The sequence below is a fragment of the Nilaparvata lugens genome, chromosome 1 (assembly GCF_014356525.2).
Source record: "Nilaparvata lugens isolate BPH chromosome 1, ASM1435652v1, whole genome shotgun sequence".
In the NCBI taxonomy this organism is placed as follows: Eukaryota; Metazoa; Arthropoda; class Insecta; order Hemiptera; family Delphacidae; genus Nilaparvata; species Nilaparvata lugens.
In genome coordinates this window covers 9939707-9967680 of record NC_052504.1, presented here as the reverse complement: position 1 = coordinate 9967680, position 27974 = coordinate 9939707, and the positions used below count along the sequence as shown (strand labels likewise).

At 31.8% G+C, this 27974-nt stretch overlaps 1 protein-coding gene across 1 annotated transcript; it reads left to right on the top strand.

Moving 5' to 3' along the window:
- On the top strand, positions 1-27508 carry LOC111054359 (endothelin-converting enzyme homolog). The gene is made up of 13 exons (XM_039429743.1): positions 1-201; positions 1478-1687; positions 3330-3613; positions 6739-6837; positions 7871-8041; positions 10252-10400; positions 13404-13626; positions 16373-16496; positions 19325-19481; positions 20780-20958; positions 21860-22006; positions 22252-22391; positions 24534-27508. Exons 3-13 carry the CDS (start codon positions 3347-3349, stop codon positions 24708-24710), a joined length of 1833 nt encoding a protein of 610 aa, XP_039285677.1. The 5' UTR covers positions 1-201; positions 1478-1687; positions 3330-3346; the 3' UTR covers positions 24711-27508.
- The last annotated feature ends 466 nt before the right edge of the window (positions 27509-27974 follow it).

Sequence of the window (27974 nt, the reverse complement as noted above, 5' to 3'; positions counted from 1 at the left end):
AAAACCAACATTAATAAATCATTTTCTCTTTTTTCCAGGGTACAACTCTGTGGAAATCCAGGAGTCTTCTGGAAAAATGCCTAATTCTTCTGGTGGTTTCATTACTATTAATTGTTTTTGTTCTGGGAAGTCTACTCAGTGCTACTAGGAAAGACACCAATAATCCTCTTCAAGTTGTTCACATAGGTGCACAGACTAAAGGTATTTTATAATTCATTAACATTTTCAAAACAATTTCGTCAACTCTTTATCAATAGCAATAATGATATCCTGAATGTCTCTATATCAGCCTTGACACTTAATCATCAGAAAAATAATCAATTAATAATTTTCTATTTTTTTATCTTTGGCCAGGACATTGCTGGATTGATCCCGCCACTTTCATGTTAACATAGAACATTTATAGCAGGAACTATATAGAACCATAGAGAAACAAAAACATAAGTAGATATCCCATGGTATAGGGCGTTCATGTCGCAACATTTACTGTTATCTCAAGCCTATAGTCCACGTAGTTCTTTCCTGCGAGGCTTTATGACGCTGGTAGTCTCTCATATTGTGCCGTTCATACACTCTTACCCGGTCAAAACAGTAAAAATCGACAATAATCGGCTTGAGATAACAGTAAAAGTTGCGACATAAATTCCCTATACCATGGGATATCTACCTATATGCTATTGTTTCTCTATGATAGAAATGATCATAACAATGGCCTAAAACTACTCACTATAAGATGATCATATGATTATATGATAGCAATGTTAAAGATTGTGGGTATTTTAATAAGCAAGAAAGTGTTCATTTCATAGACTTTCTGTCAATCAACCACCTTGACAAAGACGTCTTGAAAACACTCACTGAGCGCTCTCTCACTGACTCTGGCAAATGATTGAATATTCTCAATGCCAGCACCGGGAAACAGTCCCTTACTAGCTCTTGTCAGACGACAGCGTGGCACATCAAAATTTTCTACTCCTTCGAGTGTTCTTGCTACAGAGTATGTACTTTGATTAAGCTCTACTAATAGTGCAAATTAAGCTTTCTGGAAATAAATTGATGAGTTTACTTATTACATTCTACAAATATTAAAAAACATGTTTTTTCAACAGCATGAATTTTTATATTAATATTGGCCTAATAGGTACCCTACCTACGTTCGCGATGATATGTTTTATGTACCATATATTCATTTATTTACCGCCGTGATACGATATTATAAGATCTATAGGATCGTGGCAGTTTTCTTGACAGAACCTCTCAATAACGAATAGCCTACCTCTCGGCAGCGAATTTTTTCTCGGGATAATCGAGTTCGTTATACAGAGGTTCGACTGTAATAAAATTCATGGTAATGACAGTATCTATGAAAAATATCTATGAAACTGAAATACCTTTAAAAAAATGGCAGACCTATTTTAATTCAAGTTCTAATAATGATTCTAAAGTGCGCTTCTAAAAATTTGTTGCTTTCTTTCAGACAATGGACTGTGTCTAACAGAGACGTGCGTTACTACAGCAGCTTCACTGATAACGTCGATAGATAGCAAGACTGACCCGTGCGAGGATTTCTATCAGTACGCATGCGGCAGCTGGGTTCAGGCCAACCCCATACCTGATGGCAAGTCGCTGTGGGGCACATTCACTAAACTCGACCAACAGAATCAGCTGGTCGTCAAGAATGCTTTACGTGAGTTTCATTAATTTAACCTCGTCAGAACTGGATTTTTCCACTTACTCATGTATACTTGTATTGATTTGTACACTACACTGGGTACATTCGCTATCTGAGCTGATATAATACGAGCTATATTTATGAGCTAATAGTGGTTATGGTGAATTGGATTCCCACTTTTTCGGTTGAGACGACTTGTAAACAGATCAGTTGGTTGACTCTATTTCTAGTTTGGAATATATAGATGAGCTTTATTGGTAGGTTGGTAGACCGATAGTATAAAGAATTATGGCGGTAGCATTTAAAACAAGAAAAATTGTCCTGCGTACAAAGTCACCCCAGCAGTCACAAAGTAGCCCCCCGCTACGGTAGTGTACATTCAATTCAATTCAATTCAGTTTATTTCCAAAAAACATAATACACGAATAAGAAATACAATATACAACATATTTTGGAATCCCCCTACTAGACTATCCATCTGTGTGTAGGGGGGGGGGGGACTTTGTCCTAGGGTACATTGTCAGCTATCGTATAACAACAATCATACATGTATAAAAATATATATAGCAGTGTCCACAGTTCAGCTGTGCAGTTCTTGAAAAGTTGTATTTTGAGAGAGAGGTCAGGTCTGAATAGAGTGAAATCCATATTCACACTATACTGTACAATGGGTCTAATAGATAAATTTAATAGATTTATTTAATAGTTTGGTATCTGAATAAGACTACCGGTACCCTAGATGATATTATACTATTTAAATACAATACCTGGTAGACCTATAATTTGCATGAGCTCTTGGCCCCTATACTTATTCTCTTACAATATAGCAGTTCTAGAAACTGTTCCTAAACGTACACTTTGCTTGTATCATTATATTAACTTTTAGGCACACAGAGAGTGATCTGCGGGCAGCGGTCTTAAGGGTATTATTTAAGGGTATTATCTTAAGGGGATTTAAGGGTATCATATCAGATTGAACGGAATCTATTTTGATCCGGATCTAATAGAATTTATAAAGACGTCCAAAAATCGATGTGTGTGTAACTAGTCTGATGTTCCTCTTCCAATTATTTTTATGGTTTCTGTATTATCAAATTACATACAATTTTAATCACTATATTATAAATAAAATTTAGAAATTCAAGAACCTTTCAAAATTGTTCAACAACGACATGTTTCGACTATTATTGACCGAGTCGACGGTTTGGCATTTCTCTTAATGTTTAAATGTTTATATGTTGCGCATTTACGGCGAAACGCGGTAATAGATTCTCATGAAATTTGACAGGTATGTTCCTTTTTTATTGCGCGTCGACGTATATACAAGGTTTTTGGAAATTTTGCATTTCAAGGATAATATAAAAGGAAAAAGGAACCTCCTTCAAACGCCAATATTAGAGTAAAAATCAGACTATAGAATATTATTCATCATAAATCAGCTGACAAGTGATTACACAGATGTATGGAGAAGCCAGTCTATTGCTGTATTTCCATAAGGTCTATAGTTTCAATCAGCTACTTGTGGATGAGAATACTGCGTGAGGTCTACTGTTCAAAAAACTACTAGTATGCCATTATCAAATCACTCACTATAATTTGAAATAATTAACTCACTATTGATTTAAAATGAATGAATATTGATTTTAATTTTTTCCAGAAAGACCAATCGATGACATGAAAAGCAAAGCTGAACAGAAAGCGAAGCTGTACTATATGTCGTGCATGGATCCCAATGACACAGTAGAGGCTCTCGGAGCTAAGCCAATGATAGACCTGCTGACGGAGGTGGGAGGATGGAACATCTCAAACACCAACTTCAGTCTGCACAACTGGAGTTTGCAAAAAAAGTTGCAAGTTCTGCAGAATAAATACAACATGGGTGGCCTGTTCACGTGGGCTGTGATGGAGGATGATAGGAACTCCAGTATGTACATAATACAGGTAAGATATGTTACAATAAATCATCCTATACTATTAAAACGAGCAATTTCTGTTTAGATGTTTTTATGTTTGTATTTCACCGGTTCTCAAAAACGGCTCTAACGATTCTCACGAAATTCAGAACATATAGTAGGTTTATAATATAAAGATTCGATTGCAGTAGGTCTTATCCCTGGAAAAACTCTCTGAAAGACATTAAAAGGATAATTCATCATTGGTAGAACAGATTCTTCGTCTTTCGATAACAGAAGATGCGTGTGCCTGTGTGGGAGATCAGATGTGTAATCATTCAAATAGCTTACCGTATCTCGCGAGAAATATTATCTAGAAATTTTAATAGACTCTATCAAAATAATCTAATTTGTTGACATGACATGGTTTATCACTCTAAATTAGAGTATATCATAATATTCAAAGTTAATCATTATTTTACAGTTTTGAGTGATTAGTGAGTGTTATTCTGTTACTGTATTCAATTAATTTTGGTTTGTAAACAATCTAAATTAGAACTTTTCTGTTTTTAAATATTTTGACTGAAAATTGGACCTGAATTCAAGTGTATAACATAACCTACTTTTTAGACCATTTATAGTGTTTAAATCAAAATTCGGGGAAGAAACAGTTTTGGGCTGTGCCTGTTTGTCCTTCCCCAATCATTGTGAAGAATTGAGCTCTGTTTATCAATAAATAAATAACGAGCGAAGCTCGGTCCCCCGATATTTTATTTATTTACAATGGGAACAAGAGGTGAAAATGATACCAAAGAGGTACTACCCAAATCATGTAGCCTTACAAAAACATCTAACACCTAAAACTACCTATAGTATGAGGTCCACGTTATATAATGGCAGTGTTTGATTAGCAATGGTAATGCTATCATTGTCTATCATTCAACAAAGCCGATAGCGCTATCTCTTCCTCGCTTTGCTCTGTTGCCAGATCATCTTTAACAATGTAGAATTAATAATAATCAATTGACAAAATATTTCATCTTAATTATGAGAATCACTTTTTGTGTAGTTGAGAAGTTGATATTGTGGTAATTATTCATATTGAATGAAAAAGACTAAGAAATTGTCAAAAAACCACAGATTTATTGGAACTAACAAAGACCGGTTTCGGTTATTACACTATACTAGGAGCCATGGAATTACTTTTAATCAAACAAAAATTAATAGCCCAATTTATTGTTTTAGCTCAGCTACAACTAGAATTCATTATGTTCTTTTTTTGAATACTTGAATGTATATTGTACGTAAATATACATAAATAATATGTCTTTTCTGTTAAGTATATTTGATGTAAATCATTTACTTCCAGTATACATTCATTTTATCGACGAATATGCCATAAAATCGCTCCAATTCAGTCAAATATCAGTGACACAGCCATTTAAGCTCAACTCCAACAGAAATTCATTAAGTTTTCAATCTCAAAATTTTCATGTAAACTATACGTATTTTAAAATACTTGACATAGTTTACCAAGATTGACCTAAAAAATACGTATTATATACGTGGTGTGCTGACTGGGATATTACAATGGTGTAATAACCGAAACCGGTCTTTCCAAGTATCAATAAATCTGTGTTTTTTTGGCAATTTCTTAGTCTTTTTCATTCAATAATTATGAGAATCATTATGAAATTATTAAAAAATATAATTTTTTGCTTAATAAAATATAATTGATTATTTTAAATGAGAATAAACAGTTAATATTACATCAATAAACCTGTATCAACAACCGTCTATAGAAGCAGGCATTGACAAGACAGAGGTTTGGCAACGTTTCTCTCCTATTATAACTAACATGGAATTCACTATAGGTACTGTACATAGCTCAGCAATCATCTATATCTATATTATTGATTATTCATTTATTTTTAAAAACGAAAGCTCTTATCAACTATATATGGGGAAGCCATCCATGGCATTTATACTGCATTCAGTATTAGCATGTTTCAAGTTTAAGCCTGTATCAAGTTCACAATTATTCTTATAATTTCAGCTTTTTCTTCTACTATAGTCATAGTATATTGTAGTGAGATCCACTCAAACTATCAGCATCAATTAAATGGGAAGCATTTATGTGTTATTTGAAAGGAATGATAGCAGTTTTAAGTTTAATGATAACACTTCAGTTACTATATTATATATATTATTTATTATATTTAGCCTATTCAGCTTATTGATGTAGAATAGTGCACACTATATTATTGAATATATGACGGTTTTCGATAGATAAATATATAAATTATTGGCATAAAAATATGTGAATAAAAATAATTTTGAGAAAGATGCATAAACAATGTATTTGTATTCCTGTGATTATATCAAATATCGGGGAACGAGATTTGCTCTGGAGTACAAAATTATAAAAAAATTATTACGAAAGAAGAAATTATAATAACTCCCTTAGTTCATACAGAAATGTCCTATCTAATCACAGTAAATTGAGTTTAATTCTCAGAGGAATGCAAAAATTTCCCTCAGATAGGCCCGGTTGCATAAAGCCGGTTAAATTTTAATCCTGATTAATTTCACGTGAACCAAATTAGAGAAGACCATTTCAAAAAGATGGATTTACTGGAATTAATTAGGATTGAAAATGACCCGGCTTTTTTGCAAGTACCTGATTGAATGATTACAAAAGTTCAACAGCTGAGTCATAATTTTGACACAGTCCCACACACATGAACTCGCTCACTCACTTCCATCATCAACCGACGACGAAATAATTATCAGCTGTTTTTCCAAGGATGAATAATAATTATCCTTTTGGTGTCTCTCAGCAAGTTTTCCCAGGGATGAGACCTAGTGCATTCGAATTTTTATATTATAAACCTACTATGTTCTGAATTTCGTGAGAATCGTTAGAGCCGTTTTCGAGATCCGGTGAAATACAAACATATAAACATCCAAACATCTGAACATATAAACAGAAATTGCTCGTTTGAGGATATAGGCCTCAAGTAGCATATTAAGTGGATTGAGCCACTCTATACTCTCTCTATAGTTTATCTGTACTATTACCTCTTCAATAATTATTTAAAAATTATTAATTGATCATCAAATATTTCAAATTATCAAGAGTAATTTAAATATCGATTCAAATGTATGTTCCAGGTTGACCAAGGGGGACTAACATTGCCAACAAGGGATACGTATCTCAATAAAACAGACAATGAGAAAATATTGAAAGAATATCTTGAGTATATGACAAAGGTGAGTAAAGTCTCCACTATATTAAAATCGAATTTATTTTTTATAGTGTAATTCATTGAAGAAAAAATAAATTGTTCACTATTGAAATTTTTCTGTTTCACTGCTAGCTAACACTGTATACTCTAACTGACTCTGATTCCAATTAATAGTAATATTCGCGTGGTATTATATATATTTTTCACCAACCATTCTCATACCTAGGTGTTTTATAGAATTTCACATCTGAAGAGTTTTATTTGAGATACTACCTACTGCAATACCGTAGGTATTATAGTGTTAATGTTAGTGTATATTAGAATCAATGTAAAATTTCCACGATTGAAGTAACTTTAGAAATTGAATTGATACAATTAAATATTTGATGACGGATCCAAAAAAAAATGTTTAATTTTGAGAAATTACTTTGTTATAGTTCAACTGATAATATAGAAGCATATCCTACTCCTTGCTTTAAAGTGCAAGTACAGCTGAAGATGGTTAGTTGTGGTGTTTTCAACACAAAACTGTAGTCCAGTACCTGTGAATAAAATAATAAAGTGAACCTGACTGCTATGTCGTTATTAATTGTTCAAAAGTGATTATTTAACAAGCAGTTCGTAATGGAATCAAACATTGAAGAATAAAGTGGAATTGAAAATCAGTGTTTCTTAATTATGGAAAAATTACACAATATCAATATGTTTCAAACTAATTCAATTTATTTAATTTTCTGTATTTATTTTATCTCCTCATCTTAAATACAATTTATTATTTATTATTTCACAAAGGCGACTTTCTAGAAGTATTTTAAGCCTAGGTGATGATGATGGGATGAATGATAATACAATGAAGTTAGAGTTATGAATGAATAAAAATTATAGGTTTTGCTGTGCACTTGAATTGATTTGAGTCCACTTTTCAGAAAAAGTATAAACAATATTCTACCAAACGTTTTGCATAATTAGCCAGTTTTTATACTGTTAAATTGAATATTTCCAATACCTATTTAAAGTTTCAAGGATTTTTCATTATTGATTATTCTGTTGATTTTCAGTTAGGCGTTCTATTAGGGGGAGAAGAGAACTCGACCAGGGAACAAATGAGGGAGGTTATCGAGTTCGAAACTCGACTCGCAGAGATCACAATTCCCTCAGATGAGAGAAGGGATGAAGAAAAGGCCTACCATCAAATGTCCATTGCTTCTTTAGAAGATTTGGCGCCTTTTGTACGTATTCAGTAATGATTTTAATTTTTTATTTGAATCCAAAATATGCAATGTCCACTTTACCTCATTTTTCTGGAAGCTCAATAAACTGTGGACAGCAAATTATACATGTTAAGCTGTGTTTACACCAAAGTTATTAACAAAATGTTTATTTTTCCATCCTTATAGATTCTATTAGATTGAACATAACTTAACAAACACATGATGTACATATGTGTTTGTCAAGTTCCGTTCAATCTAATAGAATCTATAAATCATGTAACAAAAATATGTATTTGAGGGCACCAGAATTCTCACTTTTGACTCACTCAAGGCCACAGTCGTTGTTCGTCTGTTTGTATGTTCTACAAAATCTTTAGTATGAATTGTTGGTCATCCAATCAGCTTAAAACTTTGAACACTTTTATACTTCGAACCTTTTAACCTCATACTCCTTCATAATTGAGCTATGTTTTTGTTGTTGCATAATCTGCTCCAATTTAATGTATTATTTTTATATATTTTATAAGGGTAGCAAGCATATATATATAAGGATGGTAGCAAGCATTGAAAAGGCACACCAGTGTTTAATGTTAAGTCGGGCCTAGGCCACAAACTCAAGTTCTGTCGTAAATTTGTCAAACTCTTTAAATAAGGATGATATAATTAAACATGACAATGTTGTTAAACATGACAATTTCTTAGTCTTTTTCATTCAATTTTTATATTTATTCGAATTTGCATTCATTATGGTGAAATGTAAAATATGTCATGACATGAGGAATCAACAACATCAGTCTTATTCCACCCTAATATGGAGATATTCTACAACACAACAGTGCAAATTTGTATTTATTTATAAATAAAAATATAAATCTGAGTACCTACCTACTCTTTTTAAAATTATTTCGTCACGACATGTTTCGGCTATATAATGCAATTATCAAGTGATTGGGAAATAAATAAAAATAAACATGTCGTGACAAAATAACTTTAAAAAGGGTACTCGGATTTATATTTCTATTTACTTTTTGCTATTAAAAAGAACGACTAGCAGTCGGATTTTTTACAATAAATGATTTAATCACTCACTGTGACACTGAGATCTTTCGGCCATATTCTTGGTTGAAACTACACATATTCTTGGTTGAAAGATCTCGTTGTCACAGTGAGTGATTAATTCATTTATTGTAGAAAATCTTTAGTATGAATTGTTGGTCATCCAATCAGCTTAAAACTTTGAACACTTTTATACTTCGAACCTTTTAACCTCATACTCCTTCATAATTGAGCTATGTTTTTGTTGTTGCATAATCTGCTCCAATTTAATGTATTATTTTTATATATTTTATAAGGGTAGCAAGCATATATATATAAGGATGGTAGCAAGCATTGAAAAGGCACACCAGTGTTTAATGTTAAGTCGGGCCTAGGCCACAAACTCAAGTTCTGTCGTAAATTTGTCAAACTCTTTAAATAAGGATGATATAATTAAACATGACAATGTTGTTAAACATGACAATTTCTTAGTCTTTTTCATTCAATTTTTATATTTATTCGAATTTGCATTCATTATGGTGAAATGTAAAATATGTCATGACATGAGGAACCGACAACATCAGTCTTATTCCACCCCAATATGGAGATATTCTACAACACAATAGTGCAAATTTGTATTTATTTATAAATAAGAATATAAATCTGAGTACCTACCTACTCTTTTTAAAATTATTTCGTCACGACATGTTTCGGCTATATAATGCAATTATCAAGTGATTGGGAAATAAATAAAAATAAACATGTCGTGACAAAATAACTTTAAAAAGGGTACTCGGATTTATATTTCTATTTACTTTTTGCTATTAAAAAGAACGACTAGCAGTCGGATTTTTTACAATAAATGATTTAATCACTCACTGTGACACTGAGATCTTTCGGCCATATTCTTGGTTGAAACTACACATATTCTTGGTTGAAAGATCTCGTTGTCACAGTGAGTGATTAATTCATTTATTGTAGAAAATCTGCCTGCTAGTCGTTCTTTTTAATAGCAAAAAGTGATTTTAATAAGCAGTACGTTATGGAAAACAACATTGAATAATTTTTATTTATATTCAAAAAGTAGCCCTACAGAAAAAAGACAATTATATTTATATTTTTGTTGAATTGTTATAATAGTTCATCTATTTTGATATTTTTATCACATGTATATTATTATCTTAAAATTGCAGATTTCTTGGTTAAACTACCTCTCGGATGCTCTCCGATTGGTTGGAAGAAAAATAACGAGCAAGGAGAAAGTGGTCATCTATGCACCGCAATACCTAGCAAATCTGACAGATATTATAAAAGAGTATCAGAGCTCAGACAAAGGTAACAAGTGAGTATTTAAAAGTTTTGATTTAAGACATAAGTTTGCTTCTATATTAATGAAAAGACTAATTTTTCATTAGCCGAGAGATAAATTGGTTTGGATATAATATTTAGAAATAGATGTAATTTATGAGATTAGTAGAATTGATGGTGATGTTGTGAAATCTCTCCATAATAAGAAAAAGATTAGTGAAAATAGTTTTTCAGTGAAATTAATTTGACAATATCTTTGTTTTCTTATTAAGATGTAATTGAATATTAAAGGATATTATAAATCAATCTAATAATCGACTTAAAATGTATGAATCAAGGGCTACTTTCTTGTATTTATAAATAGAATTATGATAGTAGGCTACCCTTTGAAATTAATAAAATAAATAGAATAAGAATACAAATTATAACTACTAGTTCAGGTGATCACACCATCGTCAAGTTTTGAGAATAAATTTCAATTTTTTTTTAAATAAATTTAAATTTATTTTTAAAACCTTAAAATGTACTAAACTAGTAGGTAGTTATATTTCTCATTCTATTATTTTATTATTTTCGAAGGGCACATTATTCTATTTTATCAATCAAAGAATATTTACTGTTCTTAAGTTATTGTGTAAGCCTATATGTGTTTATCCCTGGGAAATACATATTTTAGTGTGTCTGAAAACAGCAACCCATTTTGGGAAAGAAAATTAATTGAGTTTTAATGCAATTTCGACAACTTTGTGAAATGTCATCATTTCAACTTCAGAAGCCTATATGTAATGTTTTAACTGTTGTTTGGTGAAATTGGCAACTCAATTTATTCCATTCAATTATAATTCTTTCCAATCTAGCCTACACATAATATTTTCACAAATAAGATGATTGAAAATAGATTTGGAGTTCTACAAATTCCATAGAGTTATGATATTTTATTATTATTTCAAAAATTTGAAAGTTATTCAATTATAATTCTTTCCAATCTAGCCTCCTCATAATATTTTCACAAATAAGATGATTGAAAATAGATTTTGAGTTCTACAAATTCCATAGAATACATAATATTCCCATACACAATGTTGAATTGATAGAGTGAATACAATGAATACACAATGTTGCCCATTGATAGAGTTAACGTATTCTTTCTAAATAGCTACTGATGAAACCTGCACAGAAACGCCATTAATCTTAAATTTAACCCGCGAGTAACTCGATCCAGTAAGACATTTACTGTGGGGCCGTCATATAGGTTTTTCAACACAACATAATACATAAGGATAGGTTATTTGCAAAAGTTTGTGAACATGATATAAGGGTACCGTAGGCTCAGATTTGTAAAAAAATTGAATAGCCTATAACAATAATTAAATAATAATTGAAATTCACTTTTAAAACAGTAGGTACATCCACAAGGCAAGTTCAGTTCAAGGCACCCTGGGCCCCATAATAATTTATATATCTTTTATTAATTAATTAATCAATTTATTTATCTATCTATTCATGGAGACACCAGGTAAAAACCCATTCCTGACATGGTATAACGATTACAGAGATCTGGAAATTTAAATACTTGATAATTCGGGAGATTTAAAAAAAAACAATATTCACTGCTCGAGAGTTCTTCCAAATAACATGTGTATATCTTTCTAGTTAGTTTAACACATTAATCAGAGATGTTGTATAATTTTTCCATGATGAAATAGAAAAAATCTGTTTTTTTTTAATGTTGAATATGTGAAATGTAAAATGTAAAATATGATTCAATATGTTAATGTAAAATATGTTGTCTTTTCTACTGGTAAGAAAATACCAGTATAAATTACATAATATTGTGTTTTTATTTCATCTTTCAAGCTACCATATTTATTTTGCTGTAACACGTCTTTTTGACATTCTTGATGAATATTTTTTTAATAATGACATGTATTTATGTGATAATAAATCTGTAATTTTGGCACCTGAAGAAGGCATGAGTGCAGAAACTAGTTGTATTTAAATTGGGAAGTATAAAGTACTAGTGATATCTATAATAATTGAACAGTTTAAGTATATAGCCCTATAAGGTCACTTATCATGAAATAATGAATATTAGTAGCCCAATAATGAATATTACCATTTGTCGATTCTTGATAATAATAGTCCTACTGTTAGTACCAATCAAAGATACGATACTGTACATTTTTGTAAAAGTGAAACTCGATTATGGTGTACTAATTGGATTACTGACCTTGATAAGAGCAAAACTTTGGAAGGATTTATAGTCTAAGGATATTTTTGCATAAGTGTTTCAAGGCTAATATCAGTATCAGTGAATATGTCAGGTACAGTAAGAATATTATTCCCATACACATTTCAATGGGACTATTCATACCAGCTCAGGCGGGCTGAGTGAGAATAGTTTCATTGGGAGTCATGGGAATAATATTCCTGTATTTTAACTTTATTATCAGGCACTCACAGTGGTACTGATATAATATAGGAATCCATCATAAAGGAAGAATAGCTTTGAAACTGTTTTGAAAACTTTATTACATAAGGACTGATTAGATCAGAAAATAGCTTATTATTAATGAGGACTAATTACCTGCTTTTACTGTCTTATCGGGGTATCCACAGGGCCAGCTCCGTCCTTAAAATTCTTGACGAGGGGTAGGGGGGTGCTGAAAATAAAATCTTGGGGGCTCCCAAAAAAGGTCAGCAGTGTTTTATTGATTGGCTACTGACGACATTTTTGGATTTTCAAAAACTGGTGGTTTTATTCATTTATCATTTACAATCAACTTAAGGACAAAGAAACAGACTACAGTCCAAAACTTCTTTTCATCCCAATTTCATAAAATGAATTGTCCAAATAAAGGCTATGTTTTCAAGGGGAAGTTTGCAACTGTTTTTTTCTAATTTCAGGGGGGTGCGTTCTTGGGCTTGGGGGGCACCCCTGCTGTCTAGTTAAAGTGCTTTCTAAACTGCAATATGTCGTCAAAAATAATTCAAAAGTGAAAAAATCCAATTCTGTGATTTTTTGTGTGTTTTGTAGCACGCTGAACAACTACCTAGTATGGCAGACAGTTCGTACCCTGTCGACATGTTTGTCCAAGTCGTTCCGCGATGCGTACAAGGGCCTGCGCAAAGCACTGGTCGGCGCAGAGGGGGGAGAGGAGCAGTGGCGCTTCTGTGTGAGCGACACCAACTCTGTGTTCGGCATGGCCGTCGGCGCCATGTTTGTCAGGGAGATGTTCCACGGCGATGCCAAGGCAAAAGTAGGTATATAGAACAGTACCGTACCATGGAGAAACAATAGCGTAAGTAGATATCCCATGGTATAGGGCGTTTATGTCGCAACGATTATTGTTATCTCAAGCCAATTACTGTCGATTATTGTCGATTTTTACTGTTTTGACCGGGTAAGAGTGTATGAACGGCATATTATGAGAGACTACCAGCGTCACACAGCTTTTTGGAAAATAAATAGGTGGACTATCGACTTGAGATAACAGTGTAAAAGTTGCGACATAAACGCCCTATACCAAGGGATGTATACTTATGCTATTGTTTCTCTATGACAGTATCCTCTGGATTCCTACATCATATAATAATTGTATTTCATTATCAACTATACAGTATTGTGTGGAGGAGACAGCATTTACTTGTTTTCTCCATTAATAGAATTGTGTGAATAGTAGAATAGCATAGAATAGAATAGAATAAAGTTTATTCCTTTAAGTATAAATATATACAATTGGAAACGGCAAATATAAACTAAAATAAGATCCAAACAAAAAATCATATTAATTCCTTGAATTCTTTGCACTATAATACAAATATTGCTTTCAAGTCCAATGTCAATAGCAAATATAGATAGGATATTTTTAGAAATAATTTATTGTTAAATATTCCCTCATCCATATTAAAATATTCAGCTAGGGAATAAAGATGATTTTCCGTTAGAAGCTTTTTCAATCTGTTCTTGAATGCATTTATTGTCATGGCTCTCACATTGAAGGGTAGCTTGTTGAATATTTTTGAAGAAATCAATTATTTTGAACTTTTCTGATCTCTCCTAAGTCTGGTATAGGGTACATTAATGTGTTATTGCCTATATGTTGCACATTTGTGTGCCTCACAATGCCAGACTATGTGCTGCCTCCTTGTATTATAATGGTGAATATTGTCCCTACATATAAACAAATTTATATTCTTCTTTACATTTACAGCTAACATGAAAACAAACAAGCTATGAACAGTCATTATTTTTGTGATTTATGAACAATGGCTTGCAGTGCTTCAAGTAGTCAGTATCGTCTAGTTAAGTAGTCAGCAGTGTCAGTATTTGCCATAATGCCACAATAATGTATTTTGCCATAAAAACAATAATTAGGTACGGTACAATAATCATGAAAAGGAAAGAAAACTAATATGAATTATTTTTCCTCCACCTACTGTCTAAAGTACTTACTTTACTCCCTGAAACATAATACTAAACTCCCTAGGGAGGAAAAGTGACTCCATTACTCCATTTAAATAACATGAGAAGCATCTCTTTTTCAAAAACTTACATTGTAATAGGTTAGAAGGTCTAAGCTCAGATGAGGAAGCATATAGAGTAATAATAATAATAATAATAATAATAATAATAATAATTTTATTAATGGAGACAACAGGATAAACCCATTTTGCCTCCTTCACACAATACAATATTATCAACACATTATACAATTTGGAATACAAGAAGATAAAAAAAAGAAGAAATATACAATTAATATGAAAGAATACAAATAATCATTGAAGTAATCGTAAACAATAATAATTGATTATAAGAATAATTATTAAACAAAATAGAATCAAGTAATAATAAAAAGAAAAAAAAAGAAGAAGAAAGAATGAAGAGAGAAAGGATGTCTGTGTAAAACCAAGAATGAATAATCAAATTAATAATAATAGAAATTTTATAAAATTAGTACACCAATCACAAAAAGACAGATTACATGCTACCCAACCAAGTTATATGAGATCTTACGGAATTTGGAGGGGGAGAACCAGAAGACGTCCAAGTGCTATTGAGAAGTCAGTCATTGAGCCAACTAAATTCAATACCTCAACCAGATTTGATCAACATATGAAATATATGTTTGTATGCTAAAATTATTACAAACTTCATATCACTATACTAAAAAAATGTAAAAATATTTTTTCATATTTCATACTATTTAAAATACCAGTCAACGAATATTCCTTATTAACTAATCAAATTTGAAACGGGAACTTAATCATAGTTGTAGTTGTGACGGCCATTGTTGTGACAACTTGTTACAACCTGCGCATAGCGCAGTCGGCGGAGAGCTGTGATTACAAGCCAGCCCAGCTGTTTACTTTTTAGATTATGTTGTAACACATTGTTTGGTCACGTACGTTTTTAATAATTATTTTATTTGCAGTTTTTATAAAAATGTGGGTGGAGGAAAAATGGTGTGTATATCGTCACGAGTGAAAAATGTTTTTTTCCCCCTCAGGAAAATTGTTGCCCTCGGCTTCGCTCGGGCTTCAAACTTTCCCCTCAGGGAGATAAAACAGCACTTTTCACTCTAAATATTCAAATAACTATTTCAACAAACTCTTCCCTTGAATATTTTCTTTTTTCAAAGTATTTAACTCTAGAAGATACCATACACAAATAGGCCTACAGCAGTATGCACAGGGTTAATGAAAATTGTAGAAACAGCTTAATATTTATTTTACAAGTATAGTTTGAAAGTAGGCTCATTGGGGATCCTATTCTATTTAAATAAACTACTTTTTGACGCTAGGAATAGGATCCCCAATGGAACATATACTGTTAAACTATCCTTGTAGAAGAAATATTGAGCTTTTTCATAATTTTCACCAACTCTGTTTATATATGGAGTCACCACCACATTCAAAACCGCTATACGTATCTACTTCTAAAACAGATTGATCCAATGGTGATTGTATTGTAGCTACAATGTGATATTCTTATGACTTTCTCAGGCTGAAGACATGATCAATGACATAAGAACTGCCTTCAAGGAAAATCTGAAGAGTTTGACATGGATGGACGAGGAGACGAAAGGGCTGGCTGAGACCAAAGCAGACGCCATAAGTGACATGATAGGTAAGTTTATTGACGATGAATGATATGAGGTTCATTTGTCCAATCTCCCATCACATATAATAGGATACAGACGAGCGATAAGGGGGCGATTTCCACAGTTTGTCTCCCTCTTGTAAGTGTGGGGAAAGACAAACGATTGACTACATAGTGAAAGAGTGTTCAATCACGGTCTTTAGAGGAGGAACAGAAGAAGATTTCTTGATGGCCTGATTTAATAACCTATCTGATTGGTCTGGATATATGTATTTGAATAAACTGTTTTTAATTACCATTCATGTTTGTTTTTCATGTTTATTTTCATACCTTGAGACAAGGGATCATTCCAATATTATGATCCTAAGGATGTGAAGATGAAAATGAATAATGATTGATGTCTTGGAAGCCATATGCTAAATAAATGAATAAATAACATATAATAGGATACAGACAAGCGATAAGGGGGCGATTTTCACAGTTTGTTATCCCCACCAAACGACCTATGATCGGTGCGGCCAGATCGACAATTGTTGTCAAGTTATATACCCTCGTATAGGCTAATATAATATCTTGTCTTGATTCTTGATCAACACTGTTATGCTTCATTATAATATTTTTTCCAAGTGGTCGATTACTCGAGATACTGTTTACTGATAGAAGATACACTGAAAAAAAAACACTTCACTCACAATTGAATTTTTTTTCAATTGAATTGTTCTAAATCCATGCAAGCTCTTCAATTTTAACTGTCACATTATTTTGCAGACCTTCAATATATTCTTCCTTTCATTTTTCCCCCGTTCTTTTTTTTATCAAATTTTTCGTTCTCTTCATTAAGTTTTTTTTTCAATTTTTAAAATGTAGTTCTTATTTATAATCAACTTTTTTCTAACTATCTTATCTTCTTTTAAGCAACTTATTTCTGTTCTCGTAATCAAGTTTATCTTAATTTTCAATATCAAGTTCTTATTTCTAAAACAGTTTTTTTCTCTAAGCAACTATTTTCTGTTTTCTTTATCTAGTTTTGTTTTACTTTTTAATTTTGAGTTCTTAATAATATTATTTTTAAATAATTTGTGTCATACTTTTTGTGCAAATGAGGTTTGTTTTGGCGTTTAGCTGTAAACCTTTTCTAGCTGTACTTTTATCATGTAATGTATTCTCAATTTATTAAGATACTAACGTCACTTCACAGTTTTTATTAAGATACTGGAGATACTGTAGCTCTTCTATATTGTATTGCTCCTTAAATACCAATAAGAATTATTCAACTATTCATCGGAAATACAATATTAAATAGGTACCAGAAGATCTAAATCTTTGGATAGCTCAGCTACACGTTCACCACGCCTATCTGAAAAGTCTGATTTTTTCAAAAAGTTTCAATTAGAAGAAGTAGATGGAAGAAGGTTCATATTTTGTATTCTACAAATAGTAAAAAACATCGTAATGTTACATACTTAATACTTAATACTTCTAGAAAGTCGCCTTTGTAAAATAATAAATGATTTATAATACGTATGTAAATATAAATGTTATATTAATTATATTGAACATAAGGTTTATTAAAAAATACCCATAAGTTTCTCAATAAATATATGTATTTAAATACCAATAAGAATTCTTCAACTATTACAATACCCAAAGATCTAAATCTTTGGATTGCTTAGCTATATATGGGTTCACCACGCCTATCTGAAAATTCCGATTTTTTAAAAACTTTTCAATTGAAAGAAGTGGATGGAAGAAGGTCCATACATTGTGGATAATAATGTTAAAGCCAATTCAATCTTTGTCCTTCAGATGATAGCTATTAGAATCATGTGTAATTTGCCTTTCAATGCTCATTGTAGACCACATTAATTTAATAGAACTTTGATTGCTGACATTGCCATCACTGTATGTTTTTAATATTTTATGTTATGTACAAAAAAAATTGGATAAATATGATACAAGCCATCACCATAATTTGAATACACAAAATAGAAATGGACTTAAAATTCCACAATATAGCAATTCTAAATCTCAGAGAAACTGGTACTTCATGTCAATAAAATTATACTAGTAGTTCTGTGAACAGTAGACCTCACGCAGTATTCTCATCCACAAGTACCAGATTGGAACTATAGACCTTATGGAAATACAGCAATTACAGACTGGCTTCTCTTCACATCTGTGTACGGTAATCACTTGTCAGCTGATTTATGATGAATGATTCTATAGTCTGATTTTTACTCTAACATTTGCGTATGAGAGAGGCTCCTTTTCCCATTTATATTATCCTTGAAATGCAAAATTTCCAAAAACCTTGTATATACGTCGACGCGCAATTAAAAAAGGAACATACCTGTCAAATTTCATGAAAATCTATAATCGCGTTTCGCCGTAATTGCGCAACATATAAACATTTAAATATTATGAGAAATGCCAAACCGTCGATTTGAATCTTAGACCTCACTTTGCTCGGTCAATAAAACTCCACACCAAACAAATTAAAGTTACTAGCATTCACTCAATTTAAAAATAAAATATGTATTAGTTAATGAATGTTTTTACACTGTATATGATTCCTTTTCTATAAACTGGGTAACATTTCTCTTATGATATAATAACTTATAACTTGTGATTCATGTTTTACATGACTGGTTAATTTCATTTTTGTATTTTTAAGACTGACTGATGAATAATAGTGATTTAAAAAGGATGTATTTTTTAAATATTGAAAGAATAATAAAATTCTATTCTATTCTATATTGTATTCTACGAATATTAGAAAACATAATGTTACATTTAAACATCAATATGTAAATATTAATGTAGATATATTAATTATAATGTTTCCAATTTTATAGGATTCCCGGACTTCATATTGAACAACAATCAGTTGGACGATGAGTACAGCGATCTAGACGTGAGGGACGACACATATTTCACAAACAATCTCAATGCAAATCTGTACAACATGAAGAGGAACCTACAAAAGCTGGGTCAACCAGTCAATAAGACTAGGTGAGCAAATGAAAAATGTAGGTGCCTTCAAATTTGATTCTTATTGGTAGGATCATCTTCAAATCTTTCAGTATTATAAAAAGACAACAGATCTCAATTTTTTTATTAGTATGAGAATCTAGAGTTATACCGGTCATCTCACAAGATACCAGGGAGTTCGGTCTCTCACAACATACAAACTATCATGCGATATAGCCTACTGAAAAACTTCAAATTCTATGATATTTATTTATTCATTTATCCTCCTGAGTCTTGCCCTCAAATTTTATGTCGCACGTTTATTCCTAGTGCTGATTTCAACACACTTAATTGGTGTAGAGCAAGTCCTGCCAAGAAAAAAAAATCCTTAAAGTCCTGATGTGCTATTTTAGTACTCATCCTTAAAACTAAGGTTGAGGGAAATTAATCTCTGTTGAAAAAGTGGAGATGGCACTACTGAACAAAGCAGAATCTGATAGTAGGACATCAGGTCTCTATTACTACATTTTTTATTTAATAACATGTGTTATTCCAGATGTTCTATTAATAAAATTTGTTATTCAACAAAAGTTTGATATTTTGAGAATGACAATTCTCTAAAATGATTGTGTTCATATTCTTTAGCTTGCTATTCGTCAGCTTATGAATCTCGGGGATGAGATATATTGATTTTCCACAGACGCACTTTTATATTATCCACAGATGACGAAAGTCTCAGCTGTTTTTCCAAGGATGAATACCCGTTTAATGTTGATCAGCAAGTTTTCCTAGGGATGAGACCTAGTGCATTCGAATTTTGATATCATAAACCTACTATGTTCCAAATTTCGTGAAAATCGTTAGCGCCGTTTTCGAGATCTGTTGAACAATAAATATAAATAACCTAAAAAATGAAAATACAGAAATTGCTCGCTTAATATAATAGGATGGTGGTAGTCAAAGCCTTTGATGGCAACATGGCTGCATATTATCCAATGAATGTAGTAAAGTTAAGAAAATCTGGTAGAAGGAAATAATGCTAGAAATAAACGGTAAGTTAAATTGTGATTAATAATCATCAATTTTAATTTTCAAGGACAAGATTTAAGCTGGAAAACAGTATTTTAAACGAATGTTTTGTCATACAGTGACGTCGGAGATGTTCCTTACAACACCTTCTAGTATAAAGATAGGGAGCGCCGTATCCATCCTATACATGGTCGAAGTACGGTGCGGTACTTAGGTATTATAAATTGTGTTTTTTACGAATATTTGGGGATTTCCTAGTGTTTTTGGTGTCAAAATTTTGAAAAATAACTACTTGTTTTGATTAATTGCAGATGGAACATGTCCCCTCCGACGGTGAATGCTTACTATACACCAACCCGGAATCAAATAGTGTTCCCGGCGGGAATCCTACAGCCGCCATTCTATGACACAAAACAGCAGCAGTCGTTGAATTACGGAGCCATGGGTGTAGTCATGGGGCACGAGCTCACTCACGCCTTCGATGATCAAGGTATCATTTCCATCATTTGCAAAAAGATTTCAATTCTATTCAGAAATAAAAACTGTATTTACATGATGAATAATAAACATTATCACAATTAGTAGCCTACAAATAGAAAATGAAGATGTAATATTGACAGATGGAAATTACTGATATATAACGTACATTTATTCAAATGCTTATGAATAAATAATATTATTATTAAACGAAAATCCAAATTGAATGCTGTAAATTACCCCGAAGACTTCTGCTACTGCAAATATAATTCCCGGGCTGACAAATGATTTTTGAGTAGTAGCGCTCATTGTTTTTCCATCTAGCTGTTTATCCTGTTGTCAATAATTGCAGTAGCAGAAGTCTTCGGGGTGATTTACAGAATTTAATTTGGATTCTCGTTTAATAATAAGTAGGTAATATTGATATTGGATGAAATAAATAAGAAAGTATATTAAGTATAGATGAATCTCGCTTGAACGATAGATTCAATAATAAATTCTTTCCGTTAATAATATTATTATTTACATTATATTCATTTTATCCATTCATCAATCTATATAGTCTACAGTCGTGATCTCACAAGTTGATCCCTGTATCAATTTATCCCTTACAAAGCATCAGCTTTTCACATTGTAATACATGAAAAATTATTGTCAAAATGTAGATTACTGAAAATGCAGTACTACTCTTATTATTGCCTATCCTTAGGTCTGTTTTTTCCCAATTTTGATATGGATCAAAAATAAGAATAAACATAGATTCAGATTTGACTTGAAATGAATTACATGCAAAATTCATTTGGAATTATAACGTTGGTTGGTGGTTAATAGATAAATTGGAGACTGAATCTCTATTACCACGATGGATTTTCACAGATTTTTATCAACTCAACAACTCTGTGCTCATTTTTCAGGTCGAGAATATGACAAATTTGGAAACCTGCACCAGTGGTGGAACAACAAAACAATAGACAAGTTCAAAAGTCAAATAGATTGCATCGTGAAGCAGTACTCCAACTATCAACTCAATAATAAACACCTGAATGGAAAAAATACTTTGGGTGAGTTGTACTAATAAGAGACCATTCTACCTTCATTGACTTGGAATTCGATTTGTCTACATTCAGTTTTCAATCAGCATAACTTAAAAGAATTGAAATTTTTGGGAGAATTTGGTTCCACAAGCCTCTGTTATACACTGTATGTTATTATTGATTGCTGATCATTCATTGAATGATTGCATATTTTATCTCTTTTTGAATTCTTCGATGATAATTTTAATGTATCATTTCTATTTTTATTTAAGGTGAGAACATAGCAGACAACGGTGGTCTTAAAGCGGCCTTTCGCGCCTACCAAGATTGGGCAAGTAGAAATAAGGAGGAGCAGCAACTTCCAGCTTTGAATTTAACTCATGAGCAGCTGTTTTTCCTTGGATTTGCACAGGTAAACTGGGTTACTGGAAAAGAAGTAAATTCTATAAATATAGATAGTAAATTACAAGTATATACGGTATACCTTTGATGATTCAATAATTTTTATCTGAGCCAGAGTACATCAGTACACAAGCCAGGTCACATACAAAATTCATTATAAATAAAATACAACATTCAGAATGCAATGTCACAGTAGTGAAACACAATATCCAAACATTAAATCTATACATCAACAAATTATGTGTAGTAAATTATACTATAAATTATTACTATTCTTAAAGATGTACGTAAAATAATACTCGCAGGACTGATTTAAAATTATTAATAATGTAATTTTTATAACATAAATCATTCTCTCATTTTTGGTATATTTCTGAGATTGATTCAATCGTATGTAGACGTAAGCCCTAGACTTGGGTCTTGGGTCCTGTTCCACTATATACTGATTAATATGAGTTTCTAAATAATCACTTTCCAAGATTCTCTCCTATAGGAGATGATGAATGTAGATGAGTGTGTGCCTACAACAATCATTCCGAATCTTGTAGAATGATTTAAAAACTCATAACTATCAGTTATAGTGGAACAGGCCTTGATGGGTGACACTCTCCCAAGAGCTTAGAATAAAACGATAATTTGAGGTTTATATTGATTGATATTTCTTCCACTAGAATATGAAATAACTTGGGCCTATTCAATGTTTATATACATTTTCCTACAGTTACGTTGAAAAGTGGCCATTGCTGCACTGATTACAGAACGCAAAGAATCACTTTTCCGCTCTAGTGCGGGAAAAATTTTTCTGCACTCCAGATTTGCAACATGGCAACGCAAAATACTTAGTAGGTTATATGGAGCAACAGTGCAGCAAAATCAAAATGAAGTTGGTAACAGTGACTGTTGTGGCTGCTATAGTGAGCAGAGGTGCAACGAAGCACAACGCGCTAATTATTAAGTAGATATTATAACCAAGGACAACGAGGACTTTAAGATTTTAGGATTAAGGTTTTTATCAATAATAAAATCACACAGAAAAACATTTGATGGATTTCAGGCAATTTTACCCATAATTACCCACTTTTCATATTCAATGATAACTGTAGGAAAAACTTAATGTGAAATACGTGCGCAAAGTTCCTCTGCTGCACTCAAGAAACCATTCCGCCCTCGCCTACGGCTCGGGCGTAAACGTTTCTTTCGGTGCAGCAAACTGTCACTTTGCGCACTAGTTGCACAAATAACTATTTACATCACATTGTCTTTTCTTCTCTATGGCTACTTTTGAAAATAAATAAAGATTGAAATCCAAGTACCCTTTTCAAATTATTATTTAATCACGACATGTTTCGGCTACATAATGTCATTATCTAGTCATAATAAGTTTTATTTATATTATACATCACTTTTGCATTTGATCAACTACAATACAAAATAGGTAGGCCTACAGTAACTATATTATCACCCAATATAGTTACTGTAGGTGTAGGCCTACCTACTCAATTTTTATATAAAGTAACATACTTTGCATAACTTCCACATATGATTTTATTAATCAAGTAATACATGAATAGATTGATTGTATAGGAAGCAGTGAGTTTAGAATGTTTACATTTGTAATTAGAATGTAAACATTCTAATGCCTATATATTACATTAGAATGTAAACATTCTATACTTATTCATAAGAAGAGATTTCAGGGAGATTTAGATTCAGAATGATTACATTATTTTAGGAAGAGAATGTTACATTCTAGATTGTATAACATTCAGATTTAGATTTCCTCAATTCTTAATTTAGATTTCTTTAATTTTTCGTAGTTCTTTAGATTTCAGGAATATTTCAGATTTTAGGAAGAGAATGTTACATTCTATACTCATTGATAGGAACAGATTTTTCGATTTTGTGGTATATTTCTCCTTAATTGAAAGAATAAAACATTGATGTTGTTAATAACACTCGCCTTTATCTTTATCACAAAAATTATTATCTTTATTTACAAAGTCTATGTCTTATCCTTTCAACAATATAGTGGTATTTACAAAATCCATGTCTTATCCTTTCAACAATATAGTGGTATTTACAAAATCCATGTCTTATCCTTTCAATAATATGTAGTTATGATACAGATTGATAAAATAATTTGTTTTTACAGGTTTGGTGTTCAGCGTCTACCGAAGAGGCAATGAGTCTTCAAATTGAGAAAGACGCGCATGCGCCGTCGAAATTCAGAGTAATTGGATCGTTATCGAATTCAATTGAATTTGCAAGAGTATTCAATTGTCCTCTAGGTTCCAAGATGAATCCCAAGGATAAGTGCGAAGTATGGTAGATTGTTCAAATTAGAGCCACATTTATGCGGTGAAATATTTGTTCAAAGATTTTTTTCCAAAGATTCGAATCTCTACTCCTGTGTCGGACTATCAAATAGTTGATGAAAGATGACATATTTCACCTCATCAAAGATTGTTGGCCAAATATTTGACCGTGTAATGGGGCTCTTTATTATACTGAGTGTCCCCCAAAATGTGACTGATGAAGTATCACCACAGTTTAATATAAGCTTAAACGAACGAAAATTCAAAACTGTCCTTTGAAACCAGTCTTTGAAATTTTCCCACAATCCGCTATACATTTTTTTCTTGATAAAATAATTCATATTCCGTGAATTAATCAACTGGAGGTTGCAATTTTTGTAAAATTTCCCGGTAAATCCAATGGAACAGAAATAGTTTTTTTTTTTGCTTCAATAGCCCTAGAGACATTTCACAAAATTGTCTACCGGTATGTTGGAAATAGTGATTCCTGGTTTCAAAAGTTAGATGGGGTGAATATGATTGAGAGATAATCGATTATTGAAAATCATTTCTTTAATATGTGAATATTTCCTATTTTAGTGATAATAATGTGAAATTTTTCTTCTATGTTTGGTTTTGAAGCATCGAAATTCAAAAATCCACTTTGTGAAAATATTTAAGAACTGGAAATTTTGTGAAGTGAACTCCTACAAGTGAACTCCTATTTTGGACTATGAGACTACTCAAGTCCTATTTCGGACTATGAGACTACTCAAGTCCTATTTCGGACTATGGGACTACTCAAGTCCTATTTTGGACTATGAGACTACTCAAGTCCTATTTCGGACTTTGTGTAACCTTATCTAAATTTGGGAGAGGAATAGCACAAGGCTACCTTATTTTTTCTCTCCCTATCATTCTTGATGATGTACTTGTTGCATGAATCAATGAAGAATAAAGAATATCTAAAGAATAAACATATGTAGGCCTATATGTATGTAGAGAGTACATACATATATATTCGATATACTCAATTATAATAATATAACACCATATATAGAGTAAAGATACTGTTGAATCAAGTTAATTATTGAATAATTACTTGTCTTTGATTACACTATACAAAGTTCATCTTTGAAGAAAACATGGTCCATATTATAGTCCAGAATCCACCCAAAAAGTCAAACGTTATTGAAGTTGAAAAGTAGTATGAACTTTATCATCTAATCGGTATGTTTTATATAGTGATATCAGAGTATGAAGGAATTTCTTTTCTTTCCATATTATCCTTAAAATGCAAAATTTCAAAAAAAGCTTGTGTATACATCGATCGACGCGCAGTTGAAAAAGGAAAAATCCTGCCAAATCTTATGGAATTCTATCAACACCGGCCGTAATCGCGTTACTTACGGACAGACAAAAGAAAATCTGAGTTAAAACATAGACCTCACTACGTTCGGTCAATAATACAGTCTTGAATTATTTTTATTTGATTATGAAAAACTAACAGCCGTCCAAAATGCACCCAAGAATTTGATATTCTACTGATTTTCAGTTAATCCTCTAGTTTTACAAAGTATGGTATTCTGAAAATCATGATTACTGAACTTACTAGAGCACCGTGTGTGGTGGTAATGAGTCACATTTTGATGGGACACTCTTTTGGATGTGTGCTATTTCTATTACTTACCTGATCAATTTTTTTAGAATGTTTTAAAATTTTAATCAACGAGAAAATGTGTGCTAGGTTACCATTTGTATTTTGAATTTTTGATCGTCATTTTCATATTAATTTACAACAAATAATGTTTAATACATATCCGTTTTCCATCATCATGCCGACGAACGAGATAGTATCTCGAAAAATGACCAAATTGTAGTATTTTTATTGTTTGAATCGCAAAGCAATGAATGTCTATTATGAAAATTTAATAATTATGATCATAATTATCACCATGAACAAATTTTTGTTTGGAAAAACGTTGAAATTCTATTGCCATGAACAAAAAATAATATTAGTTGGAAAAATAAATTTATATTGTCTTGAACAAAATTTTATATTAGTTGATAACATGTATAATTATTATAGTTTAGTGCCTTTAGATATCAAGCTGCTTCAGCATTACCTCATTTTTCAGAGTATTAAAGCTTAATCCAAAGCTCTTGAAAAATTTACCTACCAAACTCAAATTATTGTAGATAGCTTTTGGGAAAGAAATTGTGAATATTGAAACCAAAGAATAGTTTACAAAGATGATGTTTGTGATACCGGTATATTTGTTAATCATTATCATTGAAAACGTCATTACTATTTTGAGAATGAGGTATCATTTAGTTAGATTAAAACTGAATGCAAACTGAAACCTATTAAAATGTCAACTACAGAATGAAATTTTATTCTAGAGTACAGCATTTGCCTATAATCTACTGGATTATGAACAGTAGTATAGTTGAATACTCAGGCTACCCCAACGCTTTAAAGGCACACTGGGGAGAGGCAAAGAAGAAGAAGACGAAGAAGAAGAAGAAGAAGAAGAAGAAGAAGAAGAAGAGAAGAAGAAGAAGAAAAAAGAAAAAGAAGAAGGAAAAAGAAGAAGAAGAAGTAAAGTTGATTATTTGCAGCCAGATTTAATGGCTAAACTAATTGCAATTTTCTTAGATGATTTGTACTCTTTCTTGTAAAAAAATAGCCTAGCAGTAGGCTAGGCTGCCGTATCATCGAATAAATCCTGAACAAGTTATTTAAAAGTTTTATTACAATGAAGAGGTCCTTATGTGCCCTATGCATTTGATGAAATAACCTTATTCGTTAGACCTATTGTCGATAAATATTGGGAATATTACCATGTGGAAAACCAAAAATAGGCGAAATCCTATCGGATAGTAAAGCTGTGTTTACACCAAAGTTATTAACAAAATGTTAATAACTCAATCCTTGTAGATTCTATTACATTGAACATAACTTATCATACACATGATGAACATATGTGTTTGTCAAGTTCCGTTCAATTTAATAGAATCTATAAGGATTAAGTTACTAATATTTTATCAATAACTTTGGTGTAAGCCCAGCTTGAGTCTTCAAAGTTGAGAAAAATGAATATTTCAGTTTCTTGAAACAGTGGTAAATTTAGTTTTCGGTAGATTTGGAAAATAATTTTACTGTTGATTAACAGGGAAATGCGGGTAACTGCTTTTAAAATTAGAAGTTACATAAATACTGTACATGATACGGTACGGTAATTATTGATGACAGCCTATTATAAATTATTAAATTTCCAGTAGGTTTTATCCATCAT